Source organism: Nanorana parkeri, unplaced genomic scaffold (genome assembly GCF_000935625.1).
Source record: "Nanorana parkeri isolate BGI_ZX_2015 unplaced genomic scaffold, ASM93562v1 scaffold68, whole genome shotgun sequence".
Classification (NCBI taxonomy): domain Eukaryota; kingdom Metazoa; phylum Chordata; class Amphibia; order Anura; family Dicroglossidae; genus Nanorana; species Nanorana parkeri.
In genome coordinates, this window is record NW_017306336.1 from 150,082 (window position 1) to 172,873 (window position 22,792).

The following is a 22,792-nucleotide window of genomic DNA, read 5'->3' on the forward strand; positions in this document are numbered from 1 at the left end:
ACAAGCTCAATAGAGATGAATTTAGAGGGGAGTTGGAACTATGTTCAAGTTCTGAGAGAAAATTAAATGATACTAGCCAGCACAGTGGAGAGCTGGGCAGTGAAAAGCAGAAAAGGCGAGGATTTTTTTTTGCTGGTGGCTTGATGCACAAAAAATTGTAAGTTGCTTGGTGCACTCTAAAAATTGTTTTTTTAGCAACTACATTTATTTAGTATTAGAGTTACTATTAGCTTTCAAGCAACCTGAAACTACAATTATCCAGCACCTACCAATCCCTGTGGGTGCTGGATAACTGAGAGTTTACTATATTATAATTTTTCATGCACTTGTACTTTATTGTGTGTTGGATCACTTCTTGTGTGTAGTGTAATAGGTGCCATGGTACATTATATACGCATGTCCTAATTTTGATTACCATGTATCTGTGGTTTTCTATTTGTTTTCATTATATACTTTTTTACATCTGAGTTTTTTTCACCTAAAGTACATTTTAAACATAGAATTTTGTGTTAGATGGAACATAGAATGTTACAATCCCTGTCCAGTTTTTCTTGCTGTCTGTGAAAACTTTATAGTTGTCACCGGGACAGGAAGTAAGCACTCATTCACACTAGAATAGGCCGGGACGTACAGCTCCATGCTGTGTGCACAGCTGTATCGGCCAGATCCCGGGAAGGACAGGTGCTGCGTGTGATTTGTACGCAGCCCCTGTCCTTCTATATGGAAGTACGTGGCCATACGCCCCCCTCCCAGATTCAAAGAGGAGCCAAGAGAGCCCAGAGAACAGAAGAGATGGAGGTGGAGAACACTTATTATGTCAGAAGCATGTAGAAGAGACTACTTGTAGAAGAGACTGAGGACTTGTTCACACCATGTCTGGACCAGATCTGCAAGTGTGGTGCAGTGCATTTTTGACACTCTTCATTGTGGGTTTATTTTAGCTTAAAATGGGCGTTCAAATGCAGTACGTTCCAGACCAGGAAAAATATTGCATGCAGCATTGTTTTCCTGCACCGGAACGGACTGCACTGGTGTGAACATAGCCTAGAAATACCACAGGAATACATTGGGATGCATTTCAGGTGCGGATAAAAAGCATTCTAGTCTAGATCTGGTCCAGACATGGTGTGAATAAGCCTTAAGAGCTGTGCAGCCTCCCAGATCATGTCTACCATACAATTACACACTGCAAAATTAAAGAACAAATCTGCAGCCACTAATGCAGATGTGGGTTTGTTTTCATAAATTCACTGACCTATTTTAACACATCTGATGTAGATCCCTGGAGCTCTCAGTAACCACTGTGAATGGTTACTGATCAATCCTCCAGGTCTTTCTGCAGCACTGTGAATCTCTTTTCTGGAGATTGAATCGATCTCTCGGGTGAGCTGCAGAAAGATGACTTTAATTAACGTCCTCCTGGCATTATGAAACTTGCTGGGAGGACATTATTTTAAAGTGAGGGGGGCTATGGGAAGGGGTTAAGCATACTATATTCAACATAATGCATGGCTGTGCATCTGTATCCTAGTAATTGTTGGTTTGTTATATAAATTATCCCTGCAAATAATACATTAATTATTGCAGCTGTGTAAGACACTGCCTAAACAGTATTGTGGAACTTGTACACTTCCTGAAGATGATACCTTTTGTTTGATGGGTTAATAAACACATGTGCCCCTAGAAGGTATTATACACACCGAATCAGTTCATTATTGCAAACCGCCTAATGCATTCAAAATAACACATAAGAGGTATTTGAGTGTTTTCAGTGTGTAGAACACATGCTGACGGTATGTTTGAGCGACACTCGAACTAATGCTATTTCACACATGCCCGTGATCTTGTAAATTAATCCGTCTTCCCTGTACCTGTGTAATTGTCTGAAACAGGCTGAACACCCGATGTGTCAAAGTTTAACTGTGAGGGTCATTCTACCAAGCTTGTAAAAGATGGATAAGGTTGTTGAGGTTTCCACACATTTTGTACTAGAACGATCAAGATATTATTAGACTCATAGCTCATTCTTTATAAAACTGCCTTTATCACTTGGTTCTCAAATTACTTTTCCAAATCACTCTCCGGTACTGGCCTCCCTATGCCTGTTTTAGAAAGGAATACCAATAGAAAAAACAGTGTATGTCTTCTACAGGCAGGTTTTGTTTTTGTAAAATATGTTACAATAGTTGAGTCATCTAACTCAGTATATCCCTTACATCTTTACCTATTGCCGATGATAAAAAAAAGTCACAACTAAGAGCTTCACATTAGGGATGCTCCGATACCGATACAAGCATCGGTATCGGCGGCGATACTGAGCATTTGCATGAGTACTCGTGCAAATACTCCGATACAAAAAAACGAGTACCTGTGCCGCGTCCTGCATCTTCAAGGACCAGAAACCGCCGCACACAGGACCTCCATAGCGTCTTCAATGAAACAAGATGGCCGCGAACTCCTCCTCCACAGTTGAACGGTCGAAAGTAAACTCCGCCTCCAAGTCCTCAGTCATCTGCTCCATTCTGGCCTCTTCTCCCGCTGATTGGCCGATTGGATGATTGACAGGCTTCCTCACCAGTCACGACAAGTGGTATCGGAGCATCCCTACTTCACATGCCAAAAAGATTTAAGTAAAATTAATATTTAGGGGCACATTTATTCGGCCTCATTCACACACAACGCAAGTAAAATTGTATATTGCGTATATACGCGTCTATGCGCGTATATACGAGCGTATGTGCGTATATGCGTTCACTATGTGCATTCCCAGAATGCATCATTCCTAATGGAAATTTTATTGAACTGTACGCATATACGCGCATATACGCGCATATACACGAGCAAACATGCGTATGAGCATAAAATACGCAGAAATACGCTGCCCTGACGCATCTCGGTTCCATTCTGTTTTTGCGCATATATATACGCTACGCAAATATACGGCTCCATACGCGGCTATGTGTATGGAGCCATTTATTTGCATATGTTGCATATGGTACAATTAGCACTACGCGCGTATATGTGCGGCAGTGTGAATGAGGCCGAAATCAGTGAATACTCACTACAGGTGTATCTTCTTGGTGCATGTGCTTTTAATTACATTGCTTGCAGTGCAGTGCATGTTTGGTAAATGTCACATTCACTACTTTATAAATATATGCCCCTAAATTGAATTGATCTGTGAGCTGCAGATTTAAAATGTTGATAATTTTGACATTTTGTCAACACGGTAAAGCTTATATGAGATTATGTTTGCATATATTTTAATTACTATTTTCATCAGCCTAATATGCAGTGTCTCATTTACCACATGGACATAAGAAGCACATTCCCAGGGCTTACTGATGCAGGGGGCCAAACAGCCCCAGATAAGCTTCAATCAACCCAAGGGTACCAGGTTCACTTGCAAGTTATGAAATTTTAAAATGTGGCTGGTGTTAAATTAAGTATGTATAGTGGGTCAACTGATGTTTGCTAATGTCAGAGACTGTTACACTTTAAATAAAACATACTGGACTGTCTACGTATGGACAGCCAGTAAGTGCCCTGACCTCTTGCCCACCAGATGGCACTGTAGATAGCCTGGGGCTTGTAAAGCAATTCTTGTCAACTCTGTCTGGCCAGCACCACCCTGGTCTTTGCACCACCTGACAGCTTTGTCCACCCCCTTTTTGCTCTTTGCACTGATTGGCAGCAAAGCTCACCCACTCCTTGCTCCTCCCCCTAACTTCTGCCCACTCCCTGCACTTCCCAGAATGGGTGTAAAGAGTTTTGATTGAAGGTAGACTGAAGACAAATGCAACACTGTGACACAGCCTGCTTTGTCTTTCTCTGTCCATACACGCCAAAGAACAGGACTCTGTAAAGAATGAAAAAATGACATGACAGATTATATAAAGTCTCTAAACACAGCCAGAAGAATAATGTCAAAAATACAACACAGGGGAAAAAAGGAGTACACTGGTCTGTGGTATATCAAACAAAAGGAACAGGCTATTTTAAAAAGTCCTCTGTAAGAATTAAAGAAAAGGGCATATGTAATAGTAAATAAAGGCATAACAAGACACACAAGAGTGATGGATCAGACAGCCTGAAAGTGTAGCAGGTACAGCATAAAACCATAAAAAATACTGAGGAACGGGCATCGAAAGAAGGAGGATCAGGAGCTTTATTATGGCATTCTGAAGTTCAATTTTCAATGAAGCTTTTTCATTGAAAAAAACACAACTAGTAAAGGTTAGGTTCAGACTCTGCAATCAGTGTAGATGTCCTGTCCTTTCCTGAGCACCCGGTTTATTGCCCTGAACATTTATATGACTTCTCAAAGACTCATAAGAGCTAGCATTTACCTATCAGTGACTGCTGTGACCTGATGAGACTTGATCGGATAGTTTGTTTTCTCACTCAGTACATTGTAAACTCACAGTACAAATGCACAGTACATTGTGCATTTTAAAAGCGGGATAGAATATTTGGCATTTTCAAACCAGCATGGAAAATGACAGCTGGCATCTAAAAGCTTCAGTCTGATTGCTATAGGGCGGTATAAAATGTTTCCATTATTGATGTGCACAATGGAAGGCACTAGAAAGCACCCTTAAGATCTTACAAATATATATTTTCTGAAAACAGGGAACCTATACATTTAAAAGATAGTATTCCTCATTTTCAACATCCTTCAATAAAAAGGTTCTTCAAAATTATACCTTCAAGAAGAAACACACTAGGATTATGTTAGTGCACACAATGTGATCTCCAACAATGTTATTACATTAAAAAGTCTAAACTTTGAGTCGATAAATAACTACATCTTACCGTAAAATTGTGTGCTTTTTGAAAAACGTGAGATGGACAAAACTGTAAACTGAATGATTTAAATTGCTACTTCATCTTCTTAAATTTAAATTAAAATGTTGGCCCTAAAATAGCTTCTAATGCATGGAGGACTTCCTAATGTATGTAACTTAGTAAGCACATGTCTACTAATTCTCTGTCACAGTGCCACCATCTTCCCCCACCAGAGCAACATAAAATCACGCTGTTCCATTCAGCTGCTGAAGAAAATTCCTTGTACCTGGAGGAGCATCTGACTAACACCATGTAATGGCACTGGACCACTCACTACGCACCAGTGCTGTTACATGGGTATGAATTAACATATCTGTGTAAGCTATAACTTGAACAATTAATACTTCCTCCTGGTCCTTGTTGCTGAAGGGAGCCAACTCGGACATAAATCCTTTTCAAGCAGCCAAACGGAACAAAATCAGACAGAAACCCTCTATACTGTGCTTATGCACTAGGCGGACATAGATTTGTATGAGACCATCCCAGGCACGGGATGTGGCTCTTCTACAGAGGAAAGTAAGAAGCTGGGGTAGGAGGAGTTGGTGCAGATTAGTTCAAAAGTGGGTGAAAAGGAGAAGTGTATAGGCTTTTTTTTTAAAGTACAGTTGTCCTTTACAAAAAATATGTCTAAAACATTAGAATAAAGTGTACATTTTGCACATCCATGTAGAGCCTAATTCTAGTTGTGCCTGTGCTTCTTTTCGCTCTTATAACACGGGTGCACTTGATTCTCTGCTCTGTAGGGGAGGGTTAAACTTAGAGTTCCTCTCATTGGCTAGAGATAATTGCCAATTCTGTTGCTCTATAGAAAAGTAAAGATACAGTGGGACAAAATTTCAAAACCTGGCACCACATGGGTATGTATTCCCAGACTGTTATGTATACTTTGTTTTTTTTTTAGAATTGTGTGACCCGTGGCAATATAAAAAATAGTGGTTGAAGATGAGTTCTTTAACCATATTAGAATACAAGGTTGGGAACTGAACATAAAATAAGCTGGTCATATCTAATATGACACAATGACAATTCTAGCTGTTTCTGCTACAAAGGATACTGTATGTGTTTTTTTTTCCATTTGTTTCTTTGTGGCTTTAGAAACTCTTGTCGCAGTCACATAGTACTCATGGCTTAGGACACATGACTCTGTCACTCATACAGAGTGAACATGCTCACATAATTTCAGGGGAGAGGAGAACACGCACACATCGTGTCATGGAAAATATGCCCATTATATGGCATCCTAAATGCACACGTCACAACTTAGGGGACAGGATAGTCGTATACAACCCAAATTATGAAAATGGTGTGACAAGTACATGAGCAGAAATGGGCAAAATCATGTCTCTAGCATTGCACTGCCCTACACTAAATATATTTTATCCTTACTTCCAATAAACTCCACTTTACACTAATAATTCTCCTACAGAATGTGGTATTTCAACAAATATTTATATATTTCTTTATTATTATTATTGTACAACATTCTTGGACTACATTGCATGAGTCTCGTATGATGTTGATCTAGTTTTTCATCATGTCCTAATTAAGATAACTGTCAGTGTCAGTAGAAACTGTAAAAATATATCTGTACTCTGGTTTCTGCAGAGTACTGAAAGAAACCTAAATTAATTTGCATGATAAACTGCAATGCATGCAGATTTCTGGCTAATGCATCTTCCACTAACCTTTCAGTTAGTGAATAGGGCATTTTATGTGTCAAACTAAATGAATATACTATGCTTACCAAGTCACAAACATTAATTGTAAAAACATAATTGCATCTGCTTAACTTCTTGCCGTCCGCCCATAGTAAAAAAACGGACGGACGGCACTGCTACATCAGCTGGTTGCCGTCTCCAGACGGCAATTTTTCTCTGCTCGCGCGCGCCCCCTAGCGGGCACGCACGGGCAGAAAAGACCCGACCGTTGCACACACCCGTTACCGGGTGTTTCACATATAGGCGATCAGCGGGTCATGGGCAAAAGTTTTATTAGCCCTTGCAGTGGGGCTACCCCCTCACTGCAAGGGTTAAGCTGGCCATACACCTTTAGATTTTCTGCAGTATTTCTATGGTCAGATGGAAAAAGTGCGACAGATTCCTCCATCTACGCTAAACTGTGGATGGGGGAATCTCCCTCTGGGATGCAGGTATTGTTCAGGTATTTTGAGAGCCAGCGAGGCCGACTAGCAAGATACTGAAGCATGGCCCAATCAGGTGGATGCTGATTGGTTGCCATGCACATTTTTATGCTCCAGTTTTGATAAATTCCCTCACTGTGTATAGCCGTGAGGATGCTGAGGAACATTCTAATACTGCAGCGCAGGAGAAGAAATAATACATAATACATGCATGGGAAGTTTTTTCATGAATGTGGACATAGTAACTCATACTATATCAACAATGTATGAAAGGACCGAAACACTCAGTATAGAGGCTTTCTGTTCATTCATAACAGGGGCTGCACAAAAAGAGATTGAGGACTCAATGTCCTCAATCTGTTTTTCTATTTTAAAAATAAAGAAAAAAAACAGTAAAAAGACAGTAAAGTAAAAAAGAAAATGAAATAAAAATAAAATAATTTAAAAAATAATAAACATTTTTGAAAGATTGGGAAAAAATATATAATTTTTGGTTTCAGTTTTGGCCTGACAATTTTTTTATTTTCAGTTTTTGTCTCGAAAATTCAGTTTCAGGACACCTGCACTATATCTATGTTTTGAAAATTGCTGATGGATGAAGAAAAATTCAGTTTTGGATCTTGGTCCCTAATCCTGAAGGAAATACAGCTGTTTTGTGAAGGAGTATCTTTTTGCTTTAATGACAGGGCCTGCAGAGTCTTCTAGTGCAGGGCAAACAAAGTATGCAGCATTCAGTGTTGGAAGGGTTATGTTAAGGGCTTGGGGATTAACGCCAGCCAAAATGTTTATTTTAGCTTTGAATAAAATGGTTATGGATTAGAACCTCTTGCTAGGTTTTTATTGCTGTTAGTGAGCCCATTGAGGAGATTTCCACTCACCATCTGTTCTTGTGGCACCAGAAAAATGAAATTAGGGGCATGAGCATCACTGGGACACAGAGATACTAAAAACATGTTTTACTTGATGTCTCTGTTCCTATTAGAAGGACATCACATCACTTCCTGTCCCTTTGACACCATTGTAACAGTAAGTAATGGCAAAACCTCCTCAGCTTACCCAAAACTGCAAAAAAAGTTTTGGGCTGGTGTTGGATTTTAAGTTCTCAGGCAATGAACGGTGTTAAACGGGCCATACTCTTTGCGATTATCATTAGATTTTTTTTGTGCCATCATCGAACCCTCGTTCGATTTCCGCTCGAATTCCCCACCATGCACAGACCAATGTAATTTCGATAATCGTTCATCGGTAATACTAACTCACGGATTTTCGACGATTGACGGAATGGATTTTCGTTTGCGCATGTGCAGTGTTCATATTTTTTGTGTATGAAAACACCACTAATCCATCGATTTGCGTACGGTTCGAACATTGTTTTCTAGCCTCACCCTTCGAGAAAATTCAGCAAGGAATGCAGGAAAAAAAATCATTGCGTCCCCATCAACTGATCGATTATTGTACGAAAGACCATTCGTGGACGATTTCCGAACGATAATCAATAGGTGTATGGGCACCTTTAGAGTATACATTGGGGGAAGGGGGTTATATTGTCATTGATACTACTTAGAGTTTCATTTATAATAGTTTCCCCCAGTGTAACTTTGTGGTGAAACAGGTTTTGTCAAGCCCTACAAGAGACAGCATAATTGTACCATAATCGCTAAGTAATATCCATTTAGAAAACAAACAAAATTTTATTGATGCAAAATACCAAGTCCCACTTCAATTGCCAGCATTGCATATTGACAAAATCTACTACTTGATTCTACTACTTTAGTCTATAACCTCCTCACTTTCTGTGATGTATACATTAATCTGTATTACTTTATGTGATTAATAACCATAGTCCTCTTTTTGTGCAATCTTGGAATGACATTTGATTCAAGAACCTGGCTAGTTATGCATTTCACTGCACTGACATGTCAGTCTGGTAAAGATGAGTCTATCAGACATGTCCTGCCTGTCAGTATTGATAAGGTGAATGAATCCTATGACCTTCACAGACCTTTGCTTTTGAGAAGCTAGTATACAAATCTTTAAGGTCAACAAATTATTGAGAGAAACCATAAATTGGAAATGAAACAGAGAACAAAATAATGAGTCACAATGTTTAGAGAAGTGTTATATATACTGATAAATGTGTGTCCATTGCTGCCGTATAGCTTTCTATGGATTTGCTGGATCTCTACACAAAAGCAAGTAGAGATCTGCCTTTCCTCATTTAATATAGGATCCTGCCAGGCGAGGGGGAACTTTTCTCACCAACTTGGTGATGATTATCTGTGAAGTATAGAGGAAAGGGAATGATTGCTTATTCTTGCAAAGATTTTCCAGCGTGTTAGGAAATTTCTCTAAGCAATCACAGAATGTGTACAGTACATGGTTTTCAACTCTGTGCCTGTTATTGAACTTTTCAAAAGGGAAATCTGGCAATGTAAAAGCTGCATTCTTGGTTTCCTTCTGCCCACTTCTTGTCCTTGGTTGTAAAAGTGTTAACTGTATCTTACTCTTACACTTTTACATTGCTTCTAATCAGCACTATCTTTTTACTTCACAGCCTGAAAATTCCTTCTAGTTAGATTCAGTATTTCCTTTGTAACGCAGGAGTGGTTGTTTTGAGATAAGAGATTACAGAGGGAGCACAAAAATCATTTGGCTGAGTTAATTGGAGGGCAGAAGTCTTGTTTGTGTTGTGGGTTGTTTGCTGTATTTTTCTGCCACAGACAATATATGTGATGTCTCAGTGTCATCAATAAAATGCTCTTAGCGGCATGCCCTCATTCAGCGCTCTTTTAACAATAAGAGCCCTTTCACTGGTGGGCCTGGTGTTAATTCCCACTGCTATCAAGGTCAAAGGATATTTATTTATTTAGGTCTAACTTCTAAAAATGTCTGCAGGGTAGGAATAACTATCCACAAGAAATCAATTAGGATTCCAAACTTACAGAGAAATGTGAGCAGCTTGTCTGCTTAGCAGAACAGCATGGGGCCTTGCTGATCAGGCGTTCAGTGCCAGGAAAGTACCATGCAGTTCATAGTAATTAATTACTCTGGAGGGAATTGCAGAACACGGACATAATAGAGAGAGAGATGGCAATGTAGAAAGCAAGTGGGAGGAGACGAGGCTGATCTAGTAAATGGTGCCTGATACATTACTATTACTAATGAATGCCACCGCCAAACACAATATCATCCCACCAATGTCTATAAATAAACCTGTAAGCGCTGTGCAGGTTATGAAATATGATGGCATAGATTTATGCCCAGGAAACATTACACCTTCAGTTTAAGAGAGAGCAAGCCACGTAATGCAGTCACTAAATTACAAACATTTCATAGATTTATAGAACCAATGCACATAAATTTTGAATATATTTTTATGCTGTAAAGGTGGATTTTGTACTGTATGTGTGAAACATATATAATGTTAGTCTTAAGCTAACTGATCTGCACTATCGGTATGAGCATCCCAAGAGGTAATCACTCAGTGTAGGTGTTATTTATGTTATTCATTTAAGGGGCACCCATATATTCTACAGTACTTCTTAGTCTGTAATATCAATTTTAATAAACAGTTAAGGTTAATTTGGGTTAACTTTCTGGTGTTACTCATGCTCATCTTTTTTATTTACAATATGACTTTTTGTGGTTTGTTCTTGATGTTCACACAAGAATAACATACAAATCTACATGAATGGGCTTCTTTCTGTGTAACTTGTTTTTGTTTTACTAATTTATATAGCACTGACACTTTTCCATAGTGATCTACAGATGATATACAGAAACCGATTCTGTTTCTGAATCAATTGCATTCATTTTAATTAAGATAAGCACAAACTGATTAAAGTATGTACAAATACTAATCTCTTTCTTTCTGTAGGCAAATAGAGAGGGTGAATCTCCCCAGCAGAGACAACAACATCAATAAAAATTTGATAGGATTGTTAAAGTGACACAAAACTCAGGAGTTAAATCTTGAAAATGCATTCAAGTACCTTAACTATTAACAAAAATGTATCTTATTTGTGTACCACTCAAATCATCTCTGAAGTCATGCTGACACTGTTCTTCCTTTTGGAGGATGGCTACTTTTGTTCCCAACCACACCAAGCTCACTCCCATGATGGGCTAAATACAAATTAGTAAACTAAACATGAGATTGTAGTCCATCACGGAAGTGAGCTTGGAGTGGTGGCTGATGATACACAAATAAGATACATTATTGTTAATAGTTAAGCAACTTGAATGCATTTTCAAGATTTAACTCCTGAGTTTAGTGTCACTTTAACTCTTCCCACTTTTTGTTTTGACTTTAGATTTTAACTCTCCACTATGTTTTTGGATTTCTGGTGGAATGCCTAGGGACACCCATTCAAACATGGCCACTCATCTATGCAGATAGGGTACAAGGACTCCAACACTACAAAAGTTGTATGAAACTACCAGTTATCAAATGATCTTAAAGTGATATTAAAGTCAAAAGGTTGTTAAGCTATTTATAATGCTGATTAAATCAGTTACAACAGATGCTGCTCCTTAGTTAGTTTCCTGCAGAATCAGCTGCTCCCCTCAGCACTGGCCCTGATATCCAGTTCTGGGGTGGCTATTTTCCATTGCAGGGTCCTATGGAGCCACCCTTGTGTGTTCTAGTAAGCTGTGCATGTTTCCATAAACACACTGGCACAGCAGGGTAAGTCTCTCCCCTGCTCCCTTCTCCTCCCATCTCTAAACTAGTAGATGGATGGCTTCTGGGGATTTTGCTGTCCTTTGTAACCTTGTACTGGACGGAAAGTTCAGGGAAGCCGGGCTAAGAGAGTTGAAGGCAGCTGTTTGGAAACATGATGACTGTAAGTGTTTGGGCAGAAAAGTTAAAGAAATGCTCTGATGAGCAATGTATATTTGATTGCTGTGGATTCATTATTGAAAACATTTTGAGTTTAATACTACTTTAAGCTCCCAAAAGAAAATAAATTTTGTGGTCCTAGTGGCAATGTTGGTTTCTGGGATCCAGCATTACTGTCTCTAGACATGAGCCCCATTACTACCCATTTAAAATACAGTTGTAAAGTTGTAAAACAAAAGTCTTACAAAGCAATACTGGGAACAAAAACATATTTCATTTAGTAATAGTAATGACTGTCGGGTAATTTTGAAATATTACAAATTAATACATTTTTATTGCACCTTTTTTTTCAAATAATCTGATTTAAGATCCTGTTGGCATTAGATGAATTTTGGCTGTTATATGATCATAAATATGTTTTTAGGATTGGGCCAAGAATTAGACATCTATGATCTAGCATATAGACATGCCCAGTCAAAGCACCTTGTGTTAAAAGTAATATCCGGGATGGATTTTTTGGTTTTACTACTGGTGTTAGTACTGGTCAACTGACATGACATGAGATTGTGAATGTTGTATGCATATTTATGTCTATGCTAAAAATGGAACACAAAAAATGAACCCATACCATCGAAAACGGTAAATATAATGCCTCTGTTGCTTTGGTGTAAATTATTTTTTTTTTCTCTGTGCTTTTTCATAGTTACACAATCTAGAGGGGTCCTTGAAAACTTCCAGAGGTTTTCAGCACCATCAACATATCTACCTGTAAACTATCGAATAACAACAGCAGAAACTGCCTTTCTCATGAAGGAGAACAACCAGGATTTTATTAGGAATTCTAGCTTGCAATCAAGAGTAGAGTCTTTCTTCATTCATAAATCGAGAAGAACTCCAATCCTGAATGCTAGCTATGGACCTTTTTTTGCTGAGCGTGACATTTCAGAAGACCTTCTGTTGTCCTCTCGGGTATTTGCATCCAACAAGTTTACTTTCAACTGGAAACTGAAAACGTATCTAATTAATGATAAGGTATACCCCAACAAACCAAAAGTACAAGTTCTATTCTATATTGCTGGTAGAGACTGGGATGATTATAGTGACACAGAAAGGCTTCCATGTCTAAAGTTGTTTGCCTTTCGAGAAACCAGGGAGGCAAAAGGGAGCTGCAGGTTGCAAGGAATTCTGGGATTATGTGTAGCAGAACTTGAATTCCAGCCCTCCTGGTTTACTTCACTCCCTGTTGTTACAGGCCGTAAGAGAAACCCAGAGCAGTCTGATGGTATACCTGTGGAGCTTTACTATAGCATACATTCAGAAGATGAGAAAGCAGAGTGCACAGCTGAGGAAGCAAGAAAGGGGAATTCCATCCGCCCCGGTAGAGACCAAGGGGAAGATTCCATTTCTCACTTGCAGAGGATTGCTACTATAACGATATATCGTAACCCAGAAAATTCTCAGCTTACAGAGCTCAGGTTGGACAGCAATGTTGCTCTCTGGTTACCATCAAAACCTACCAAACAAGGGGAAGTCTTGCATGTATATGTCACAGTTGCTAACAATTCAACACTGGATCAGTTTACACTAAGGTATAGTAGCTTTATTTTTTATTAATTTATAAAACACAATTTGTTTGGTGGAAATGTTTATACAGTGCCATGCAACTAGTGATAACCATTACATCAATCCTATGTTGGCTTACCAACTTCTGTGCCACTGGTAAAATATATTGCTTGTTTCTGTAAAGAAGGGACTATGGCTTATCTTTCTTTGCTCATACAGAGGCCATATATAATTGCATCAGTTGTGCAAAACTTTGGTTACATAGTGATTGCTTATCAGCAAGGCTGTGGGCAGAAAGGTTTCAGTGGGAGATTTTACTGCTGTACTCTTGGCAACATTTTCCATAAATATAAAAAACCTACTCGCTCCCTTAGACCATATGCAATATTCTTTATCATTGTTAGCTAGAATGGCCTTTCATACCTTTACATAAAATAAATGTGTGTTTTGATGTTCTGACATTTCAAGTAAAGTTCTAATTTCCCTCTATCATCATATTGCATTTTCTGATTTCAAATGGTTTTAATCAGCCATACAAATTCCTGATTATAGCATGCATTTATGCTGATAACAGAATTGGACTTTTCTGAAACACATCGATAAACTGATATTATTCATTCTATTGTATGGCAGAATTATATGGCAGAATAATTTTTTTTGTGGTGGCATACATATATCCTTTCATAAATAATCGGTCAGTAACTGAGTTGGTCACAGAGTGAGCTTTCCTGCTCAATCCTCTCTCAATCTTCTGTGAGTCTCACGGAGTAGAAGCTATTTTGTTAATTATGATTAGGGATGGGCCGAGTGTTTGATTCGAACATGAGTTTGAAGGAGAAAGTTCTCCTTTCTCCTTCAGGTCCCCCCATGCTGATTGACAGCAGGCAGTGGGCGGGTGCAATAGCCAGCTTGCTATTGGCTATTGCATTTTACAATATCCAATAGCAGGCTGGCTATGGGTCCCAGCCTGCAATGAAGAGGAGGCATGGGGCGGGACAGAGGTGCCGCGGCCGGACGGGGGAACAGAAAAGCCGACGGACCAGGGAAGACAGCAGCAGAGGTACAGGGGCAGCGGAACAATGCAGCGGTCTGTGTCCCCGCAGCCTCCTCCAACACATGCGGGGAGAACAGCATGGATTTGAAGGGACACTTGCCGCTGCAGCCACAGGTACCAGCAGCTGTATGGGGGTTGAACATTCGACCCCCATACACTTGCATTGAGTTTGAGTTCATACTTGAACATTTCGGCGGTTCAAATGTTCGAATATGAACCGAACACGGGGGTGTTCGGCTCATCCCTAATTTATGATGACTATGATAGTGATGATAGGTCCTTTGCACATTAATTTATACACTTTGTTGAAGGTGGTTTAAACTTTTTTTATTTGAATTCATATGCATAGTTGCCATTTGCCTTTAGTGTTAACAAAAAGTTCCACTGTAATTTGTCTCTAAATATTTTACTGCAATTTATCTCTAAAACATTTGATAATTTGTAGATTAATTGATAACTACTGTTTGCAATTAACAAATAATTACCTTATTAATAACTAAATTCAGTACATGTGTTGACATGTCTTGTTTAATATACCAAGGTTTGAGAGGCAAAACTGCACTTCGAGAAACTAGTTTAATAGTGCAATCAGAGGCATAACTAGAACCTTAAGGGCCCAGGTGCAGGAAACCATTAAGGCCCACCCCCCCAACCGCCATGGCACCGCATGGTTAACAGGAAGGCTGTCAAGGTCCCCAGCAAGCGCGTGGCCTCGGGCAGCCGCCTGTTTAAAATTTTAGTGCATTGTTCTGTCGAGAACGCTAACCCAGTATCTGCGCTTGCGTACAGACGGGATTAACGAGAAAACTGGCATTTATTTACAAATTATTCGTTTTTAATGGTTAATTGTGACCGTTAATAATATACCGTCCACGGCAGTGAATGATGGATGGAATATTATTAACGGTCACAATTAACAATTTAAACAAAATACTTTGGGAATAAATCCCGGTTCCCTCAATAATACCGGTCTGTGTGTAAGCGCAAATGCTGAGGTCGGCAAATTCGACTACATCGGCGTTCTCGACAGAACACTGGTATCTGCATTTAGTATTTTATGTGAAAATGCCCAGTATTGGCACTGGTGTATCCCTACTTAAAAATATAATGCATTGCTGGGACTTGTAGTCCTACATAGTTGGAGCTATTCTGCATTACTGTATCATCATCATACATCAATGCAGAATACCAGCAGCTATGCGGGACTACAAATCCCAGCAATACATTATAATAGAAGTCAGCACTACAGAATCCCACTACTGCTGCTGGCGGCTGCGCGGCAGGGAAGGAGCTGTACTCTCTCGGGGGGGCTCTCTTCTGCCTCGCTGCCCCCCCCCAGTGGCGGAACGCCAGTGCCCGGTTGCAATTGCGACCGTTGTGACCCTGATAGTTCCGCCAGTGGGTGCAATATCTCTAGATGTTTTTTTTTTTTTTTTTAGTAAAACTATGAATTTTTAAGCACATGATAAAAATGTTTGCATTGGAAAAAATCAGATAATTATGAGAAACAATAATTCCCTAGCTTTCTTTATTTCCTTGAATTGCTTAATAATGCAATGAATATCCCTAGATGTTTTTTTTTTTTTTTTTTAGTAAAACTATGCATTTTTAAGCACATGATAAAAATGTTTGCATTGGCAAAAATCAGATAATTATGAGAAACAATAATTCCCTAGCTTTCTTTATTTCCTTGAATTGCTTAATAATGCAATGAAGGTCAAACAAGCAATTAAACAAAAGACAAAGTAGAGGTAGACATTAATACAACACTGGAAGGGTAGATTGCTAAAATGTTCTAATAGATAAAAGTTTGCACTAAGCAACAGTGAATCCAAACCTTGTTTTGTTTTCTCCCTTGCTAGCTGTTTTTTTTTTAACTGTTTTTGTTAAACGGTTTTCAAGAAGGAATACAGAGAAAATTCCCCAAAAATACAAACCATTCACAGATAAAGGATAGTGTCCATAGTAATACTATAACCCAATAAATTAGAACAGATAGACAATAAAGATATACTTATTATTCACTATTCCCAAGTACCGCAAGAAATAAGCATGGGTTCAAGAAGTCCATTCTATAATTACCTTACCTAGGTAAAGAAATACTAACGTCCTAAAGATGAATATAATATAGACAGCACAATGGTGTAGTGGTTAGCATTCTGCCTTGCAGCAGCAAGGAGTTTGCATGTTCTCCCTGTGCGTGTGTGGGTTTCCTCTGTGTACTCCGGTTTCCTCCCACACTCCAAAGACATGCTGGAAGGTTAATTGGCTCCTTTTTAAATTGGCCCTCATAGGTATGCATGTGAGATCGGGACCTTAGACTGTAAGCTCTTTGAGGTCAGGGATTGATGTGAATGTGCATCTATGTAAAGTGCTGCCTAAGTTGTCAGTGCTATATAAATGCCAGTAATAAATAATACAACCATAATCTTAATAAACAACATACAAAGGAATATATAATAACATTATATATATATAATAATCAAGTATAAAAAGTTACATATTAAAGAATAAAGAAAAGCAAGTAGAAAAGAAGATAGGGTTAACCTTTTAAGGGACAATTTAACCAAGTTCTAGAAGTTTTGCAATTGTTGGCAGGTCCATAAAACATGGAAAAGAGAACCCAGGTGTTAACCACACCACCAACAATGAGAACGAATTGTAAAGTTAAATGAATGTAAGAGTTGAGGAGTATGATACCAATAATGTAAAATCTTATAAAGATTTTCTTTATAAAAAGAGCAAATTGAGGTGGCAGGAGTTTTCCAAATTGCCTTCCACTGTTCAGCGGATAATTCTGTTCCTAAACTTACTTCCCATTTGGACATGTCTGGGTGTCTAACAAAGGTCTCTTGAAAAGGGTTAAGTAAAATGTGATATATAGTTGATATCAGGCCTTTGGACGAATGAGAAGTAGAGCAGAGAAATTTAAAAGGTGTACATTTATCCCCCCTTGATAGCTATAAAGTAATACTAAATGCAAGACATTTTAACATTAATGCATTTACAGCATTAAGGTAAAATATGCCCCAGTGGATTTACTGTACGTGTCCCAGTGTCTACCATGTGCTCAAATTTACTATGTTTTACAAATGAAAAGTGCCGCGCTACAGTTCAAATGCCAAAGATCAATAAGTGCACAAAAGGGATTTTTTTCAGTGTATGCAATATGTACAACAGTAACCAGTGGATTGTGACAATCATGCCAGGTATCCAAAAAACAACTCTAAAGCTGTCTCAAGGAAGTCTAATTATGTGCAGGTCCTTTTTAAGAAACAATGATGTATATAATTCTCTTGCAGCACGCGTGGTAAACAGGATTATGTGCAATGACTTTGCAAGTTGTATGTCCACCACCGGATAACCAGACACCTCATGTATCCCAAATGGAATGCAGCTCACCCTCATGCAGGGTTTGAGAGCGCTGTTTCCCCTTTGATGAGGTGGGGATCTACTCCCTGTAGATTCCACTATCCAGAGCGCTCTCCTTTTTCTTGTCCCTCCAACAGTGTCCACACAGCACAGCATTAATATCTTGTGATCGTTCAAAAATACAAGGGGATAAAAAGCATAGTGCTCACTGTATTTTGCAAAAGGGGTGTCTGACACACCCCTGATGAAGTCATTATGATTAACACGCATAGGGTGGGACTGCTGACGCAGAGAGGTAGAAGCAGCTTCCTAGTAATGCCGAGGTTTGCAGGACTGGACTTTTAGCTGCTTCAATCCTTGGGTTCCAATCCTTGTTATTCAGTCAGATTTTACTAACTGTTCACGTTAGTAGCTTTTTAATAAAGAGATCTTTTGCAAAACACAGTGAACTCTATAGTCTTTATCCCCTTGTATTTTTGACCGATCACAACATTAACACTGTGCTGTGAGGACACTGTTGGAGGAACAAGAAAAAAGAGAAAGCTCTGGATAGTGGAATCCACTGAGGGTAGATCAGGTTATATTTTTATCTGCAGTTAGTTTAGTACTGGTATGATATGAGTAGTGTCTGGCTGTAGTACTGGGGATTTATTTTCTGAGTCTTTCTTATGCCTAGATGACCACTATTTTTACCTATTTTTAATTTCACCAAAGTATACTGTCACATGTTTGCAAGTCTTAGAAAATTCAAAACAGAACCTATTAGAAAAGGCAGATAAATGCATTCTATCATAATTTGCCCTTTTCAGCCAGTGGTTTGATGCTTTATTAAAAATACATTTTTATTAATCTTAGCTCCCCCACTCACATTTGTTGGGATTTGTACCTTTCTGTTCTTCATAAATCATTTAAAACTAATGGAAATCTTCCCACTGATTTCCCACAGTATAAATGCATTCACATAATGAGTACGGGCAACAGATAATCACTGCACATTCATCGATGTTTCACCAAAGACCCATCACAACACTGGCCAAACAATCACTGCCACATTAAAAACCACACAAAAAATAAAAAATGTAAAAAAAATTATTTCTCCTACATATTTTACTTGCCTATATCCATTGCTACTTGACCTTCTGTGGCACCTTTTCCAGGAGTGGAGACCATCGATCTATCACGATAGCCAGGGCCTGCTGCTAATTGGTCTTGTTGGTACCCCTCATTATGATGTAATCACACTGCAGCTAGCATTTTCTAGACCTATAAGAACTCCACCATGAACAGTCAATTGTTAGTGTGGACATCATCAGGAAAGTGATGTGGGCACCCAAAGAAGGACCCTCCCAATCTGTTGTTCAGAAGATAAAGACTCTGTACCTAGTGTAGATATATGTATATATACAGTCCAAAAAGAGCACCAAACAAGACAGTTTGTGAGTCCAAAAATGTTTAACATAGGTTCATAAACAACAACACAGAACAGCCAACTCATTTCAGGGGTTCAAAGACCTTCCCTTCTTTAGTGCTTAAACATGATAGGTAGTATTATGGTCTGAAAACTGGCACAAATCACCAGGGATCAATTCCTTGCATGTATGATATAGCCAAAATAAGTGAATCAGCAAGTAATTAGTCCTTGGTGATCGGTGCTAGTTTTGCGTCCATAATACTACCTATCATCTTTAAGCCCTGAAAAAAGGGGAGGTCTTTGAACAACTGAAACACATTGGCTGTTCTGTGTTGTCATATATGAACCCATTCTATTATTAAACATTTGTGGACTCTTATTCTGTCTTTTGGTGCTCACATTGGACTGTACATAGGCATATAGCTTCAACCCTGCATTCCCTTGTTTGTGAGATGTCTCATTTTTGTTGAGATCGGACTCACTGAAGCCATTGTGATTTATCACACACCAACTGATCTTTTGAATATTTGAATCCAGTGGCTCACCCGAGATTGTTTCAGATCTGTGCCTACTGTGTTATATAAACAAGGATTTAGGTGCCTTTTTATTTTAACCTAAGTAGGGTATTAGCTTGTGTAGTGACATTGCTCAAAATGAATCTAGGAAGACTAATGTTCCTGCATATACTCCAGCTTTAAGAATAAACACCTTGGATATTTTTTTCTATCCCATATGAGGTGTGATCCCCTAACATTAATGAGGAGAAGCTGGAAAGTACCTTCATAAAGATTGAATCCTTAGGGTTTAAACATATTTTTTCATACAAAGCTTTTTGACATTGCCATTTTACCATGACAACCTATGAGATATTGGCCAAATAAGTTACAATTTTAGCAACAAGGAAGGGTAACTTGTGGCGGAATTTGAATTGAAAGAAATATGCTGCCTTTATAAATATATTTAAAACTGCAATTTCTGCCAGCAATCCTTACTATGAGAAAAAGTTCATTAATTTGCTTATTCGCCCAGCTGAAATACTGTATATTTAAAAGTAAAGGAAACACACAATTGTACAGCATATTTTAATTATAATGCTTGCTCTCGGATCAGTGCCAGCTACCCCATTTAATTAGATGGTAGTAATTAGACTTTTTTTTTTGCTGCAAGAGGATATCTTGTTAACGTCTTAAAGTCTTAATGAGATTTCATCACATAAGTTGTAAGTTCTGAGAAATGTAAATAGGGTGTATCTACTGCAGAGTATAAATCTACAGAGAGCTGCATTAGTTAAAAGATTTCTCCTTCTCCTCTGCAAGACATGTCCCATAGGATTACTGCAGTTAAAGTGTTTATAACTCAGCGCACTGAGAATTAAACTAATGGGCAATGATTTCGAGCAAATGAGACCTTAGAGGTGTAAAACATTTACACAGTTCATCCATGATAAAAACACTGTTTTATTTATAACATCTTATATGTTTTAGCACAGGCCATGAATGAAGTGGGAACATGAACTAAAACTGCAACTGTCATAATAGGTTGACATGGACTGCTGTTTTTGAAAAAAAATTATTTGCTTAGTGACAGCAGAAGCAGTCTTTGGTTTGTTTTCAGTGCAGAAGAATGCAAATACCACAGTGCTTTTTGTATTACCATTATCCCTGTATGCCATTCATAAAGCAAATACGTAAGCAAATACAGCAGTCAGGGTTTTTTCTGCTTTTATGGCTTTTACATGTAAAAAGCTAATACATGTAATAATAGTATTCAATATATTATTATTTTTTATTTCAAATGCCATATCATTATATTAGGATAGATGGACTTAGGTATTCTATTCCATTCATTCATCTGGGGTTTTAGCTATTTACTTGTCTCTACCTGCATACATTTAGCTGCTAGACACCATGGCTTTTCCATTGTTCCTCCTGACAGGTGTCAAACAGCATAACAAAGACATCTAGGGGTTGATTTACTAAAGGGAAATAGGCTATTCACTTTGGAGGGGAATTCACACCTTGTAGGGGAAGTTCCCCTTATCTTAGGGAATGAGATGAAGTTCTGATGACTTCCATCATCCAATCATGTGCAAGCAAAAATATGTTTTTTTTAATTTTCCTTGCACTTGATTTGGTATTTCTTGCAAACTTTCCCTGCTATGTGCAAATTCCCTTGCAAAGTGAACGGCCTATTTGCCTTTAGTAAATCAACCCCCTAGTCTTCACAAGAGAAAACACAAGTGAAACATCATGATCGATTTTCTAGTGTCTCGGCATCGTGCGTCGATGCACAACAAGAGAAACCCCAGTACTTTCTATGGGGTCTGTTCACATATACTGTATGTGTTGTGCTGATGAAAAAGGTACAGGTGTCATTTTTAGTGCATTTTGGTGCAATTTTGTGCATAACAATTAGCCTCCTCCTCCTTGCAACACCTCCTCTAGCCAGACTGCATATTAAGATGGAGTGAGCAGCAGGCCATGCCATGCTTGATGTGGAAGAACTGATATGGCTGGTGAGTGCAGGGACATTGCTGTACAATTTCTTTTCCTTCGATGCATTTCGCATCATAGATTCATCAGGGGAGCAACCTTCAATAAGGAATCATACATTATATACAAAATGCATTATAATACATAGGGATGCACAGATACCAAGTACAGTACTCGGTACAAGTACGAGTACATGTACCGATACTTTTGAGCTCAAAGACTAGACTAGAGAAAAATTCAAAAATTAGGAGGCAGTTGTCATTTGTAAGGAGCACACAGAGCTCCTGGGATTTGTACATCTCTGTTTTAATGTATGATTTTGTTTTTATAAATATAAATAAAGGGATGCACCGATACCAGTTTTGCGAGTACGAGTACTGGTACTTGCCGAGTACTTACACGTATGAGTACTGATACATTTTTGTTTATTGTCATGTGACAGTTTTTCTAAAACAATACAGACTAATGATTTGAGGACAGGGGTGGAGCACCAGAGCCCGGTCCCAGCTGCAACCTCTGCAGCCCTGGTAGTTCTCTTTTTCAAGTATCTGCACTGGTACTCGAAAAGTATCTGTGCATCCCTATACAGGGTAATATATAAGTGTTCCTCTTTTTTCTTTCTATTTCCTTCATAACTCACTTTTGAGGTGCATGCCTACTCCCAAGCGGAACCACAGCAAACCAGGAATACAGACGGCCAAGGTCGGCTAGATTTACCAAATCCCTTATATGGTGTTATATCTTCCTGGGACCATAGGAGGACGATACTCCAAGGGAACAATGGAGGCTCATGCAGTCTCTATTTTGTTAACCCTGCAGTCCAGAATGTATAGTAAAGCTCCAATTTGCATATGGTATAACATCACAATTATAACCACCATCATTGTCCTATATGTATCTTTACCTTGTGGATTCTCCTTTTATACATGTATTACCCAAATTTTCTTACACCAATAGATGGAAATCAACCCACATGGGACCCCCTAATTATATAAATTACATGTATCTCTATCAATATCATTACCTAATCCACATCTATCTGCATCTCGTGGATATAAACCATATGAACTAT

At 38.6% G+C, this 22,792-nt stretch overlaps 1 protein-coding gene across 1 annotated transcript in view; it reads left to right on the forward strand.

Annotated features, from left to right (window-relative positions):
• The window catches only part of TMEM132C (transmembrane protein 132C), a 374,589-nt gene that overhangs the window by 101,110 nt on the left and 250,687 nt on the right, over positions 1–22,792 (forward strand). The window contains exon 2 of the mRNA XM_018576482.1: positions 12,532–13,417. Within this exon, the coding sequence (XP_018431984.1) occupies positions 12,532–13,417 (886 nt within the window). The remainder of the gene's footprint in view (positions 1–12,531; positions 13,418–22,792) is intronic.